Source organism: Centruroides sculpturatus, unplaced genomic scaffold (assembly GCF_000671375.1).
Source record: "Centruroides sculpturatus isolate CEXI.00-Female unplaced genomic scaffold, Cexi_2.0 scaffold277, whole genome shotgun sequence".
Classification (NCBI taxonomy): Eukaryota; Metazoa; Arthropoda; class Arachnida; order Scorpiones; family Buthidae; genus Centruroides; species Centruroides sculpturatus.
In genome coordinates this window covers 368,156-385,785 of record NW_019392628.1, presented here as the reverse complement: position 1 = coordinate 385,785, position 17,630 = coordinate 368,156, and the positions used below count along the sequence as shown (strand labels likewise).

The following is a 17,630-nucleotide window of genomic DNA, read 5'->3' as shown; positions in this document are numbered from 1 at the left end:
ATTCATTGTCAGACTAACTTTAAGTAAACACATAATTTTCTTTTTCATTTTTTTAAATAATTGCTTAAAATTTTTCCATTTCAAAGTAAATAATATCTAAGTGAGAAAAAGTGCTACCTAAAAATATGATGTATAAATGNTATAAATATAATCAGAACTGACCTGCTTAGACATTAAGAAATTTACTTAAAATATAATTTCTTAATAATAAAGGAATTTAGATTTTGATGATTATGCTAACTCTCAAGAGGAGAACAGTTTCTGCTAGAATTTTATAATTCATGGAAGAATGAGTAGAGCATTTAGAGTTATATCCTAAGGTTTTTAAAAATATTTATATAATCTGGTGACTCTTTGCATTGTTTATTAGTTAAAATAAATTCTAATCAGTTATTATTATAAACAGTTATTTCAAAATAATTTTATATTTCTGATTATGTTTCTAGTTTTATTTTTATAGCTTGACTCTAGAAAATTCTAATTATTCTTACTTAGAATTTAAATTTTTTCACATTTTAAATTCTTTATTTGTAATCAAAATGCAATTTGCCTTCTTAGTTTCATAAGCAACATGACATGACAGCTTACATCCTAATAGAGCATGGCACAAGATTGAAATACAACATGATATAACATGACTAGTGGGAATAAAATGGAAAAGTACACTTTTTTTGTTGGAAACTATATTTATCATTGTCATAAAAATGTTATGTTTATATAAAAATTAGCCATTTTGATTGGAATTTTGGCTAATTAAAATTGCTAATATATTGTATTTTCTTGTATTTAATATTAGTATTAATTATTTTTAAGAAAAGATTTATTTTGCAAATAATCCAGTTACCTGCTGGTATGTAGATTAGCCCATCAGTTAAGAATTTCAAGTTAGATGTGTTTTTGAGGAAAACAATGTATTTGTTCACTACATTCAATCTGTATAAGAATGAAGAGGATTTTGTCATATTCTGCAGGAATATGGTATATTACACTCCTAATCTTTTTTTCAAAATAGGCAATAAAATGTAATTACACTCTGTGTGTTAAAAGCAAGTTGGAATTGTGACAAATCAATTTTTAGATACATTTTTTGTGTGTTGAATAATACATGTGTGTTGGTATGCCATATTGTCTATTTTTGTCTTTTTGTTCTTTGTACACTTTCCTCCAGCTCTTTGTTCTTTCTCCCTTCTATAATTTTCTAATCTCCTTAATTTTTCTTTCTTGGAGGTAAGGGCCACTTCCTGGAATAACCAGTACAATAAGTATGAGGTTACCTAAGGACATATGTGAGTAAGAAGTGTCATTTTTAGCTGCTGCTCAAAGAGAGAGAAGGTAGAAAAAGACAGAAACATGACAGTGTCTGATGCCCAAGTAAACTGGTGAAGTCATAACTTCAAGTGAAAACCTCAAAATTCCTGGGCTAAAGTCAGAGTGTTGGAGTTGGCATTCAACTTGACAAGTTACAAGTTTCAAATTGACAAAGTGGATATAAATAAAAGTCCTCTTGGACCAAGGAAAAGACAACGGAAGCACAAATTGGTGCAAGAAGTTTCCACATGGACCCTCATGACTACAGAAAGACATTCATACAACCTGGTACTTTCATTCTATCCTATCCACCATGTTTACCCCTTCTTGTCCCAATATCTTCATCTTTCCATATTAGTGTAAGTTTAGTATTAAGAGTTAATTTTAAGAAAATTATTCTTGTGCATTGTATCAGATTAGTGTCATTGCAATTTGGTATGTTGTGATCATTTATTAATTGTAATTTCCACCAACAATCATGCTTAAGGTTTCTGATAGAGAAACTGTTCTAGAGCTGACATCCTTGATTGAACCTGTAAATAAATTAATTTTCACACATCTACTGTGTGTTTGGTTTGTTCAATGTTTGCCTTAGTGGGCTAACAAAAACCTTATCCTACATCTCACACATCGATGATCAAAGGTTAGTTTTGTCATTGGGCTGCAATTTGAAAAAATTGTAGACCTATAAATTCCTACTGTTTTCCATCCATCTGTCTTTCCTTAATCTTGAGAACAGAGTTAGATAGATGAAATCTGAGATCGGATATGGAAACCTTAAGGTCAGTAGGCCTTGATTAACTATATATGAACTTTTGATGCAAACCAAAAGTCACATTATTTCAATAAAAAATTTTCCCTGCAGTTAAATTAAGTAATCTATTAACTGCTTCCCAGCAGTTAATCGATGACTGGCATAAATCTATTGTTAAAGGAAAAGTATGATGTACAGGGGCAAGCCACTAATAATAATTTGAGATGGAGATCATATATATTTTAAATTAAATAAACTAAAAATATGATTAAAAATTGCAACCTGGCATTGTAAAGATGTCACAATAAATTGCTCATTTCTTTTAGATTTGAGTTTTGTAAGCTTGAGAAATCGTTGTCTTTTAAGTTTTGCCTGTAACTTTTAAATGTAAATTGTGATGATTCTTAATGAAGGAGAGTAAGTAGAATTCCTTTAAATTGTCATTCAAATGTTAATAAATAAATATTTTAATGTAACAAAAAGTATTTACTTGTAAGTTTTTAGAAAATTTGTTCTGGTTATTTTCAATTAAAATTTGAATTTTGAAGTTTTAAATAGTGCACTTTCTTGACTCTGACAGGAAATGGCACTGTACAATGTGGCACAAGATTGGAATGTGACATGATGCAGATAAAACAGAAAATTACTAAAGAAGAGAAAATAATTTTTACAAAACATAGCAATTTTTCTATATTAAATGAATTTAACTTTATTTGTTTAAACCAAACTTTGATTTCTAATTGTTGTAAAAGTGAATCATATTATTTTTCTCTGATATACAGGTATTTAAATATTTTTTGTTTTATATGTAGATGATAATTAATGACTTACTTGGATGTACATTATTTCATCTAAAATATTATACTGTTAAAAAATTTTTAGTTTTTCACTTTCAGAACTTTTCAATTATTAATTAATTCATTTTTCATTTATATACTTTACATTATTTAATTATTCATAATGTTCATCTGAATTAATTGTATGCTTTTGATGATTAGTTCATAATGAAAGAGTTCCTTGTAATCTGACAAAACGAAAAAGAAAGTTTTTGGATATAGGTGAAGCTAAGGATCAGCAACCTAAGGCACATGTGCCAAAATTATGCTATGGATTGACTTGTAATAACATGTAGCAGGTTCTAAAGTCACAGCACAAAGAAATGAAAAACTGATGAAAAAAAACTACCATTTAATTATTACATTCATAATTAATTCTCTGATAGTTCAAATTTCATTTGTATTCTTATTATTTTTATTCTACATTCCCTTCACTTTATGACTATTTCCACTTACTGTGTTTAGATTCACTAGGAATTTGTTTGACCATCATTCACAGATAAAGCTTAAAACTATAAAGTCCATGCACTTGCAACATGGAACATGAGTTTGTAGAACACAATAAAAGAGTAATTTATAAGGTTACCTCCATGGAATAGTTCACAACTCTTTTGTATTTGTTTACTACTCATAATAATTATTCACTAAAAACTGTACCAAATGCAACAGAAATATAAGCAATAATTGAAACAAATATTCATGATTCAAAGTTAAAAATATATACTGTAATTTCGTGTGGCTAACCCAAGACAGTATATATTCTATAGCAATTACTAGAACAGAAACAAAACCTTTGTATAATCCATCTCATCATGTTCCTGGAATAGCCTTTACTGACACTTTTCAATTTGCACTAATAGAATGATGCTTCAGTTTAAAAGATACCATTTCAAATGATCTTACATTATGACAAAATTTTTATTTTATGATAAAATAAATACTTGAATTACTTTCTAATTAAACATTAAATTATACTATACCTCTAATAATTCATCACCAATACAAATCCGACCATCTCTTGCAGCATTTCCATTAGGATGCATACCACAAACAAAGACACTCATCTTATGACGATCTTTATTTCCAGCCAGGCTGAGTCCTAGACCACCAGGTCCTTTTTCAAGATTTACAATTATTATTTCTCCATCTTTTATATCTCCATATTTCTTTTGTATTTCCTCTGAAAGAAAAGTAAATACAAAAATTTATCTAATAATAGTTAACAGAACTCAAGGAAATTTAGTCTCATAAATTCAATAAATAAATTTTTATAATTTTTAACATACAGTTTTGTTATTTCTTAGTTTCTGCTTTATATATTTTAATAATTACTTGCAATTTAATATAAAAGAAATTTTTATCAATTTTCAAAATATTTCAGAGTAAAGAAGCACAACTTAACAAACATTTTTGTGTATGAATTAATGTATTAATGCTGTGATTAATTTTATCATGCTCTTAAAACACACATCCTGTATGATAAATCCTATATTTGTCAAATTGTGATATTTAAGAAGCAAAACAATTGAATAGGACAAGAAGCTTTCACATCAATAAAGAAGCAGTCTTCATCTTTGGAACACAATACATTTCTAAAAATGTGTACAAAGTTTAATGTCTGAAAGTCAAACAACAGAGTTCTATATTATGAAGAAAGTTCCATTCCCAGAAAGCTAAAAAAGTTTGTAGCGAGAATGCACAAACATGAAATCAGACTGCAATTCCAGAAAAGATAGAAAGACACTTAATAATGTTGACAGTCTTTGTCAAAACTTGATTTGGACTCCCTCTATTCTCCTTTACATAATAAACAACCAAACTAAATAAACAATATGGCTGGCCCAGTGATGAATTGAGATCCTCTAGGGCCCCCAGGCACAGAATATTGATGCCTCTCTACATAATTTATCATCAACCTTAAACTAATGTCAGATTGTAACTATAGAATTATTTATAAATCAAGATATGCAACAACAATTGTAAAATTTCTTTATTTTTTCCAATTTTGGGAGTCCCTAGCAACTACTTGTTGTGCCTAGTAGACAATCCAGTACTGGCTTCCAGTTATATGCTTTTTTCATATTTGCATTTTTGCAGATGATTCCTTCAAAAATATATAACTGAAGTTTTATACTGTATTTCTAAATATACGTTAAGAGCTTTAATTTAAAAAACAAAATAGTATTTGTAATAAACAAGTCTATCAAAGAGCCTTAATTGAATTCCAGTGAGATTTGATTTGAAATAAAATCTCATTGAAATTCAATTAAGGCAATTTGAGAGAAATGTTTATTACTTTATTATTCCACTCTCCCAATTAATGTTGGAATTCCATTATTTGTAATATTCCAGATATGAAAAATATATATGCACACATACTTAAATATTATCCAAAATACTCACATTTATATTCAATTGAACCATTTAATTTTTATTCCCATTTACAAGATATAAAATATTTTATTAAAAAAAAACTTTAAGAGCTATATGCTGTAATGCATAAAACATTATTTAACATATTAAAACCATAAATGAAATAATAATAATAATAATAATAACTCTCCTGTGGTCACCACCTGGTCGTGGTGGGATAGCCCAGTAATTTTATTGAACCATAGAGCAATGCAGGCTGCAGCACAAGCTCCTGGCAGGGACACCCATGCCAGTAAGGTCTATGGGGAGAAATGAAGCTAAGAGTGACCACACACCCACATTCTGTGGAGATATTTATCATGGTAGTAACCAGATCTAAGTATGATACCAGCTTGGACATTGCCCGGGATAACAAGGTCCGCGTTCGTGGGTTAGGCAGAGGTTCACAATCGAAAAATAGGCTCCAGTCTCCCTTGGTTACCGGTGGCGAAAGCAGCGCCGGCCCAAGCATGGCTACTGCAATGCCCTCAACAGATGTGAGGAATCAACCTAGCCTTGGTGTTTCTGTGGCAATGCATCCACAGACCACAAAGGCTGGAAAACCACGCCAACGGATGAAATGGACAACAGAAATGAACGAGTTTATCATCCGCACTTACTACACCATCACAAGACTCGAAACAAACATGACAGCATACAGACAACAACTACACCATAGATTCACACAACAATATCCTCACCTCACTGTCACCGAACAAAGGGTTGTTGATCAAAAACGAACAATTATACACAACAACCTTATCCCACAAACAACACTTGAACTTATCAAACAACAGGTTGCTGATCAAATACATCAACAGACAGAAACATTTAACATTAATGAAGATCACGTAACCTGTCAGGATAATCCAGCAACAAGCACTGATTACAGCACACACACAACAAGTACCACTAATGATACTGCAGGCACTTCCCCATCCATCACTGATAACATAGACATAGAATTAGTTAATACACTCTCACTTATATTTCAGGAAACACTCACTAAATATACAGGTACAGATCCCACACAAAGACCACGAATACCGAAAATCAACACGTCAAAGGTAGTAGGAAAAACACTAAATTATGTAAACACTCACTTACTACCAAACTACATTCATTCAATTTCTACACTCTCAGACATTCATACATTAGTTTATGCTGGGGCAGTCACAGTAGTAACACACCATGGACTGAAAATACACTCACAGACAGACACACACAAAACACAATTCTATCACAAGCCTGCCTGGCAGAGAAGAATAGAAACACAAATAAATGACATTAGACAGCAATTAGGCAGGCTGACACAATACACTAAAAACAACATAACACCCAAATTAAAGAAACAACTCAAAAACATTTTCAAGAAAATTAAAACACACACAAAACATGAACATCACAACACACACATTACAGAATACATCGATACACTAAAACAAAAACTCGCAGCCAAAGCACGTAGACTCAAACGATACAAAACATGTACACTACGAAAACAACAAAATAAATTATTCACAAACAATGAAAAACTTTTCTACAGACAAATCAGTACCAAAACAAACACTGATACACAGCACAGTGGCACACCAACAGAAGAAGAACTCACAACTTATTGGTCTTCTCTTTGGTCCAATGCTGTTACACACAATGCTGATGCAGGCTGGATCAAGGAGGAGAACAGAAACTTGCATAACATACCAAGTATGCCCTGTGCTGAAATAAACATACACGACATTCGCTACGCTGTTAACAGAACACACAACTGGAAGACACCTGGTGTAGACAACATTCACAATTTCTGGTATAAAAAGTTTACATCACTGCACCAGGAACTAGCTAAACATCTAACACACATCATCATCAATCCACAAGACATGCCAAAATTTCTTACTCGGGGCATTACCTACATGAAACCTAAAAACAACAAAACCACAGACCCCACACAATACAGACCAATTACATGTCTTCCAACACTCTACAAATTATTGACATCCTGTATCACAAACAAAATATACAAACATGTTGAAGAACACGACATTCTTACAGAACAACAAAAAGGTTGCCGTAGAAATCACAGGGGATGCAAAGAACAGTTACTCATAGATTCAGTCATTCTACGGCAAGCACACAAACAACACAGAAACATACACATGGCATATATAGACTACAGAAAAGCATTCGACAGTGTTCCACACAGTTGGCTGCTACATATTCTACACATGTACAAAATACATCCATCACTCATTGCATTCTTCGAAAACACTATGCAGCACTGGAGAACAACACTACATCTCAGGGTTAGTAACACTTCCATACAAACAAACGAAATATTCATTAGGCGAGGAATTTTTCAAGGAGATTCCTTGAGTCCTCTCTGGTTCTGCCTAGCCCTGAATCCATTATCCAACATGTTAAACAACACGCAATACGGCTACAATATCAGACACGAAAAAACAACACAGTTTACACTCTCACATCTCATGTACATGGACGACATAAAACTTTATGCATCCACACAAAAACAACTTCATCAACTCCTACAAATCACACATTCATACACTAAGGACATACAAATGGAGTTTGGCCTAGACAAATGCAAAAAACTTCACATAGAAAAAGGAATCCTGAAGAAAGAAGATTTTGCACTTGGAAATGGAGACGTTATTGAATCCATGGAAGAGGGCGAGTTCTACAAGTACTTAGGATTCCAACAGGCCAAACTAACAGAACATACACAAATAAAGCAACGATTAATTAAAGAATACCAAAGTAGGTTAAACGCTATACTTAGAACACAGTTAAATGCAAAACACACAGTTAAAGCAATAAACACATATGTCATCCCAGTACTCACATACTCTTTTGGAGTTATACATTGGACTCACACAGATCTCGAGCAACTCCAAAGGAAAACAAGAACAACACTTACTAAGCATAAACAACATCATCCTAAATCCGCCACAGAAAGATTAACCCTTCCACGTAAAGAAGGCGGACGTGGCCTGATTGACATAGTTAACCTTCACTACAAACAAATACAGTCACTGCGAGAGTTTTTCTACAAGAAACAAGAAACATCACAGTTACATAAAGCAGTAACTCTAGCAGACTCAAATAACACACCATTAAACTTACACTCACATCATACAGACATGACACAACACATAAAAAGCATAGACACCATCAAGCAATCGTGGGCTCGAAAGGCACTCCATGGCAGGCATCCTTATGACCTGGCCCAGGATTTTGTTGACAAAACTGCGTCAAACAGCTGGTTAGATCGGGGATGCCTCTTTGGGGAGACGGAAGGATTCATGATTGCCATACAGGATCAGGTCATAAATACTAAAAACTACAGAAAACACATACTCAAAGATACAACACTCACAAATGACACATGCAGAAAATGTCACATCATGCCAGAAACTATACAACACATCACTTCTGGTTGCAAGCTCTTGGCACAGACAGATTACTTACATAGACACAATCAAGTAGCAAATATAATACACCAAGAGCTTGCAAAGAAACACAAATTGGCAGACATCCACGAACCATACTACAAGTATATTCCACAGACAGTATTGGAAAACAACACGCACAAAATGTACTACGACAGAGCCATAATCACAGATAAAACAATTTACCACAACAGACCAGACATCACACTCATTGACAAACACAATAAAATCACATACATTATAGACATAGCCATTCCAAACACTCACAATGTACAAAACACATGCACTGAAAAAATTAGCAAGTACACAGAACTTGCCCAGGAAATAAGGCATCTGTGGAGGATGGATAGGGTGCTTATTGTACCTGTCGTTCTCTCCTGTACAGGTGTGATACCACACACACTACACAAAAGCCTGGGAACATTACAATTAAGTAGAAATACAACATCACACTACAGAAGGCCACTATATACATGCCACATTGTTAGGAAATTCCTGAATACAGACACATACACTGACACACTTATTTAATTTTAGTTTTGTTTTGGTTGCTGTGCCTTGACTTTGATCCGGCATAGTACACAGCCACCGGTGTGAACCGAGTATAACTCACAAAACCCAACATAATAATAACAACAACAACAATAATAATCATTATTGTTCACAAATGAGTTAGCTATTGACAAAACCAAAACTGATAGAAGATTCTATTACATGATAGCTCAAAATTCAGATATCACTGTCATAAAAATTTATGGGTTTATTCATTAAAAATCTAGCAATAATTTGTATAACTTTCCCAACTGTTATGAAATTTTGTTATAAAAATCTTTTTATATTATTAATTATTATAAAGTCAAAAAACTTGATTCAGAAAAAAAAGGCAAAAAAGTTAATTTTGAAGGTAGGGATAAGTTTTATAAAAATTGTAAATGCTACTAAGAAGCAAAATCTTTATTTAGTACAATCCCTCTCAAGATATGGCACATACCCCCTTCTATCTTCTCAACTTTTAATCATCAAAATTTAATAACATCAATACCTACATAAACTAACCTCTACAAATCCGATCTATATATGTAATAAGCCAACAACCACAGAATATATTGGGCTATTATAATCTGATATATTCTGTAGTTGTATTCCAATAGTTGTTGGCTTAACATCAATACTTGTTATATGTAAGTTACTATGCTAAATTCAATTTCGTAATTTTTATCTCATTCTGAGATATTAAAGAAAATAGATGCCAACACACATCCATGGAATTTTTCTAATTTTTTGACTTTTTTGGGTTCAGGAACTCTCAAAATGTGGAGATTTACAAAAAACTCAGAATTTCAGATTTGATACAATTCCAATACTTTCCCTTGTTATGTATACATAACAGCCAGGAAAGTAAAATTGGTCAAGTTTTGTTTGTTTCTTTTTTTTATGGACTTCAAGATATTGTTACATTCTGGTACAGTATGTGACATCAGTTATCTCCTTCTGCCAAAACTCCAGTCATATGAAAGAACAGGCATTCTAAATGTTAGTTCACACCTAACAGTGAATAGCAAAAACAAATGAAAAACTGTAAAGTGATTTTTATTTGCTTAGTAAAATTGATTTTCATTGAAAGTGAAAATTTTCAACATTTTGGAACAATTTTCTAAATAGAAAAATTCACCAAAAACTTCATTACATTATGTATTATTCATTTTGTAGTAGCATTTTCTGGCAATTCATTGTCAGACTAACTTTAAGTAAACACATAATTTTCTTTTTCATTTTTTTAAATAATTGCTTAAAATTTTTCCATTTCAAAGTAAATAATATCTAAGTGAGAAAAAGTGCTACCTAAAAATATGATGTATAAATGTGAAATTATATAAATGAAAAATGTATAACAAAGTATTTTATAATGGAGAAAATACCATGAAGAAAATTTTTAATGTTTAATTGTGAAAAATGTACAAGTGAGAAACATGTAAACAGGTTCAACTGTACTTAAAACACAGCAAATTTTTTTTACAATACTTGATATACACAAAAATATTTATGCTTAATATTATTCTGATCACATAGCATCAGAAAATGAATGATTAAATAATATTTTTGAGCAAGTTAACCTCTCAAGAAAAATTTTTAGATAAGTTTCCATATTTTTAATAATGTAATGTAAACATTGATTAAAAATTAAATGTACTTAAAAATACATTAATTAAAAATTACATTTATTTATAAGAAATATGCAAATAAAATACTTTTTTAATTTTAAAATGAAATTTAAAGTCTAGAGAACTGTTCTACTTAAATAATTCACAAAATAGATCTTTACAGATGTGGCTATATATGTATTTTTCAATGTACTTTTACCACCTGATCACCTTCTTTTTTTATTGTATATTTGAGTAAGAATTACAAATTGAAAAATTTTATGCAGCACATGAAGAAAATATACAAAAATTTTTTACAGATTTGACAGTTAAAATATTGTTAGAATCAAGAATATTACAGTAAACCATTGAGTGTTTCTGAACAGATGGAAATCACTTTATGATACTTAATTTATAAATTTACATTTTCACTTTTCTTCTACTATCCTAAAGTTTAAATAAAACCTACATTTCATCTAAATATACACTTTGGCATTTTGTTAAACTAAACACTTATTTAAACTTAAATATATTTTTGAAAATCTTAAAAACATTTTTTTAATACAACAGATGGTTCTAAAGTAAGAAAAGTTTTTAAACATAAAAAATCATTTGTACAGTTAAGAAAATACAAGTTAAAAATTTCCTTAAATTAAATAGAAATATTGTTAACAGTTTTTTTTTCTTCAACGTTCTTTTACGCATGTGACCACCAGTATGTACTTAATGAGTTTTATTTTATTTAAATTTTGGTTTTTGTTATTTATAAAATATATAATTTTAATTCATAATATAATTAATCAATCATTCTGAAATTTAAAGTTGCAGGTGACATCATCAATAGGCCAAAAATCATTCATTTTAATTTCTCGTCATAATAGAAAAATAAAAATAAATCAAATCTGAATTATTTTAATCATTAACTTGCATACAGTTCCACAAATAACTTTCTGATGAGATTGTTTTAATATATATGTAAGCATAAACTGCTTCTTTAGATTTAGAAGACAAAGAGCAAAATATCTGCTTTATTGGTACTAGTTTTATAACCACAGTAATATTCTGATCCATTAGCAGACAAGAACAGTAATAGGTTACGATGACCAGCAAAGATTATTTTAAGAATAGGAATAGAACATCTGTATAAAAATGAGCCAGTCTATTAATGTAATGAAATAGAAATAGAACAATGTTCTATTCTTTTTATGCTAAAAATGCATTTTTACCTCTTTATTTATAAGGCTTTATCAGTTAAGTGATATTCAAACAGAATTCTATTTGAATATCATTTAACTCATGTCATCATTTTACAAGCAATACACACTGTGTGTGTATGCATGTGTGCACAAGTAAGCACAGGACCAGACCTACGTAATATGATGCCTCAAGAAGAGTAGATTTTGGCAGCCATATTCAAAAATATTGCTGATTCAGTGATATCTATGAAAAGGACATGTATTTAATTTGAAGTGCAGATCTTCTGAAGAATTTTTTTTTGTAATTTTCATATTTTATGTTTTATTTTTCCCATTTTTCTATTATTATATTTTTTTTCTGTTTAGCACTTTATTTTTGGTGCCTCTACACATTTGGAACTCCAGGCTGCATGTTCTGTTGCTCTGTTCAAAGGCTAGCCCTGTACATGTGAGACTGAATCTCAATTATTGGTATGAAAGAGAGCATTAGAAGATCCCTGCAATGAAAAAACTTTATCTAGTTGAGAGCTTCTTCAAATACATCAGAATGTTAAATGTTATGGCTTATTTGTGTTACACTTATACATTCTGAATGATGCAATAGTTTGACGTAGGTCAAATCTATTTCAAGTAATTTGCATTTCTAATCCAGAAGATAAATGGAACACAAACTATTTGTCTATTTATATCAAAAATTGTTTTTGTCTTCAAACAAAGACATATATTTAGGATAAAAGTGTATACACCTTTACATGTATACATAATTTTAGTAAAACCTAAATTAAAACATTATAGAAGCCTGCACTTTGTTATCGTTCTTATAGAGATAAGAGTTTGCATGATTGATTAGCATGCCACACCAAGTACTCATTAAAAAAAAGGACTAAATGCATTTTATGCCTATGTGTAAGGATATCAACAATAATACTGTATAATGAATTATCTAAATTTTCTTGGCTCTAATATTATGAAAATTTAACAAGTTAAAAATAATACTTATCATCATAAAACCATGATGATGATAATATTTTATCAAAACAAAGCAACAATTTTTATGGCATTTATCATGGAAAATAGAATACAAACTGTATAATTGTTTTGTTTATGCAACTATCTCAGAGAGACAGAAGAATAGATAATACTTATTCCTTATTTTAATAAATAAATTCTGGACTTAATTCCAAGATATGTTGTTATTAAATTAACTACTAAAAAGAAAAGAGATAACAGATCCTTTATTTTATATAATAAAATATGATATATTAAAATATAAGTTTAAGACATTAAATAAATTGTAATTTCTGAATAATTCTTAATAAAAGCTTGTTAATTTCATGTAAAGAAATTATACAAAAAAACCAAAAATAAATGATATTGTATTACAAATATTTTACTAATAGAAGGTTAAATTTTTATTGATAAATATTATAATTTTATTTTATTTTAAGAACCTGAGATCATTATACTAATAAATTTAATTTACTTTTGTTATTATTACTGATTAAAGAAATTTAATCAATAATAATAAAGAAATTTAAATAGATTTAGAATAAGAAATAAATATACTTAAATTTTAGTTATTCTAAGTTATTATAATCATCATCTTGATTACATTTCCACAAATGTTTTGCAATAAGAAAATGTAATGATTAATATTTCTATCTATCTATCCAGTGACATCCTCTATACAGAGGGTTGCATTTGATGAACTATTCCTCTCCATGTTTCCCTATTCCAGGCTTCTCTTAAATCCTTTCCAGTCCAGTCCTTGATGTCATCTCTCCAAGTCTTTCGGGGTCTTCCTCTAGGTCTTGTCCCCTCCATCAGTCCCTCAATCACCATCTTTAGCAGTTGTCCTCCTGATCCTCTAGCCAAATGTCCAGCATATCGTACTTTTCTTTGTTGGATATTTATAAGCAACTCTCTCCTCAAGCCCAGCCTGCCCAAAACCTCCACATTTGTCAATTTCTCCGTCCAACTTATTATTTGCATTTTTCTCACGCACCACATTTCAAAAGAGTTAATTCTTTCCATCATTTCACGTGCGAGAGTCCATGCCTCGCATCCATATTTTAATACACTTCAGATCATTGTCCTTAGGATCTTTATTTTCAGTTTTATGTTAAGGCCTCTGTTTGTTAATATATGGTAAATCTGATAAAAGGCAGCTTTTGCTTTATTAATTCTGCTTTTAATTTCCGTATTACATCTATTATCACTCGTTATCCAGCTTCCTAGATATTCAAACTTTTTAACGCCTTCAAGTTCCTTATTTCCCATAACGATCTGGAATTCATCCATATCTTCACTCTTTGAAACCTTCATTACTTTTGTCTTCTGTTCATTTATTTTCATATGGAATTTCTCCAATCTGGTTTTGAACAGACGATTCAGAATTTTCTGTAATCCCTCTTTACTTTCACTCAGCAGGACTATGTCGTCAGCGTATCTTATGTTGTTTATTAAGCATCCATTGATTTTCACTCCTTCGTTAAAATCCTCAAGTGCTTCTCGCATCATCCACTCACTGTAAATATTAAATAACAGTGGTGAAAGTCCGCATCCCTGTCTCACTCCTTTTTCCACCCTTATCCAGTTGGATTCTTTCTCATCAATTTTTATTATTGCTTTCTGATTTTTGTATAAAAAGAGAATAATTTTAATTATCCCTTTATCTATTCCAATTTTTTGAAGTATTTCAAATAAAATTGTGTGGTTAACATTGTCAAACGCCTTTTCATAGTCCACAAAGCACAGATAAAGATCTCTGTTTTTTTCAATCATTTTTTCTCCAATAAGCCTAATTAATGTAATGGCCTCTCTAGTTCCTTTGTTCTTTCTAAAACCAAATTGTGTATCATTTAGTTCTGCTTCAATTTTCGGTTCTATTCTTCTATAGATAGTATTAGTTAAAACTTTTGACATATGGCTTATTAAACTTATTATTCTATGTTTGTCGCATTCCAGTGTTCCTGCTATCTTGGGTATAGGTATAAATATTAAATTAGTAAAGTCTGTGGGTAGTTGTTGTTCTGCAAGNTGTACTGGTAGTTGTTTTTTATTTTTTATTTGTATTTGAAATGTACCGACAATAAACGATAATTATTAATAAAAGTAATCACAGTAATGAATGTAATATTAGCATTACTGTTTTAAACATGTAATTACTTTTTACAGAAGAAACACTTATTTAAAATAAGTTAAATTGATCAACTTAAAATTTTATATCTATATATTTACTAATAAGTGACTACAATTAGAAAAAAATCCAATTTATAATCAGTACATACAGATGACACTAATGAAAAGGAAAACAGCTGTTTAAATAATTCAGAAATAACTAAAAGGATAGCAATTTTAATAATAATAATAATTATCTTTACAGAAATCAAATTGCTTGTTTATATAACAACATAAACAAGCAATTCCATTTTTTCCTTAAAATTCTTAAGTATACGCAGCAGAGAACTTATTTTAAACTGAAGTAAAAAAATAATTAAAGCATATTTTAAAATTTATTTATTATACCGTATTAAGTTAGAAAGATAATTTTATATTGCAGCTTTTCGAAGCAAGTAACAGGCAAGGTTTACATGCAAGCAGTCAACTACTAGAACTATTATTTTAACATTACAATTATAAAACTGTCCAAAATAAGTATAAAATAGAGCAAATGCAGATAAAACTATAGAATGTAACTCATATTAATGTTTTCATATACATTTTTTAATTCAAAAGAAAAAGTAATGACTTATATGTATATTATATAAATATATATATGTAAATTTATTATTATTATTTCTTTTGAATATTGAATAAAAAAAATAATTAAATCTTGTATATATATATAAAGTGGTGCAATTTAATAAATTTATATTTTAGTTAAATAAAATATTTCTGGGTCATCACAATTGAATAAAAAAATATAAGTGAAATGAAGTATGGTTATGTATAAACGGGAATACTGTAGAGTATTTTTTTGGAAAAAAAATGAAAATGCACATAAGCTAGAGCCAAGACATTTAAAAATACCTGAACGAAAATAGCAGGAATTAACGGTAATTAGGAAAATGTAGAAAACGCGATACTATAATTAGAGGAGCGAGATGAAGTAAACGGACCTGTATGTCGAGGAGAGCATCTTTCCACCGTCTCCATGACCCGGCAGGTCACCACTGACGGAAGCCTCCCGACAGACTAGCATTCATCCAGCTTCCGTCATTTCTGGACGCGCAGTTTCCCTTACGCCAGCACGCGTAACCGTTAAGGTAGAACGTATGTAGGACAGGTGCCGAAGTTTGGAAGATGGGACGGGACACGCCCAGATCCATACACGCGACCTTGTAAGAGAACATCCACGACTGCAACCCGACCGGCGAAAGTGCCGTACGGCTAAACCGTATCGGTGCGCCCTCTAAAGTTGGCACCACTTCTCTTCCTACCGTATTTATTATTTATCTACCTTTATAATGCTTTGCGTGGGATAACTTCTATTCCCGGTTGGAATACGGTTAACGAAAACACTCCACTTTTCTAATTATTACAAATGCTTCCGTTGGCCGTCACGTAAATTCGGCTTCTCCCAATACCCCAACCTTCGTTTTTATAAGGGGTTGTCCGTAAATGACGTCACACTGGAAGAGGGAGAGGAGTTTATGACATGTGGAACAAGGGGGTAAACTTCAACGGATGTCCGTTTTATTTCATTAAATTTTATACAGTTTATGCATTTTATTATTATTCATAAAGTGATAAAGGTTTTGAGGAGTGTTGAGTTTTGTTGGACGTCCGAAGGAGGGAGGCGGAGTAAAAATTTCAAGCAGAATGCGGACATAATTTATGGACAGTCCCTAAGTGAATTTTTGCCAGAATGCCAAATATTAAAAAAAAAAAAAAAAAAAAAGTTTGAGGAAAATGCTTAATAGAAATAAAAACTGCCAATTAAATAGTTTTTTTTTAAATAAATATTACTATCTTTAGCTTTATTTCTCCAGCATTTACTTAATTTGGAAATGTTAATATATCAGTAACCTACTCTTATAAATGGCATTCTTTCTTTCTGAGAAGAATGTGGTTAGGAAGACGAAATATCAGCTCCCTTCTGGGAGCTGATATTTCGTCTTAATGTTTTCGTGTATACTCATTAGTAGACTATACTTAAAATACTGGCTTTGGTAAATATCTTGCATCTGCTTTACATAACCAGGCTAGAAACAGCGTGAAACCAAACGAATTGTTAATGAGAATAAATTCTCGATGATGACTAATGTTTTTTAATTTTAAAATGAAATTTAAAGTCTAGAGAACTGTTCTACTTAAATAATTCACAAAATAGATCTTTACAGATGTGGCTATATATGTATTTTTCAATGTACTTTTACCACCTGATCACCTTCTTTTTTTATTGTATATTTGAGTAAGAATTACAAATTGAAAAATTTTATGCAGCACATGAAGAAAATATACAAAAATTTTTTACAGATTTGACAGTTAAAATATTGTTAGAATCAAGAATA

The 17,630-nt window shown here is 30.6% G+C and overlaps 1 protein-coding gene across 1 annotated transcript in view; it reads right to left on the bottom strand.

Annotated features, from left to right (window-relative positions):
• LOC111617796 (multiple PDZ domain protein-like) overlaps positions 1 to 17,630 on the bottom strand; it is a 144,864-nt gene that overhangs the window by 63,633 nt on the left and 63,601 nt on the right. The window contains exon 7 of the mRNA XM_023359099.1: positions 3,879 to 4,078. Within this exon, the coding sequence (XP_023214867.1) occupies positions 3,879 to 4,078 (200 nt within the window). The remainder of the gene's footprint in view (positions 1 to 3,878; positions 4,079 to 17,630) is intronic.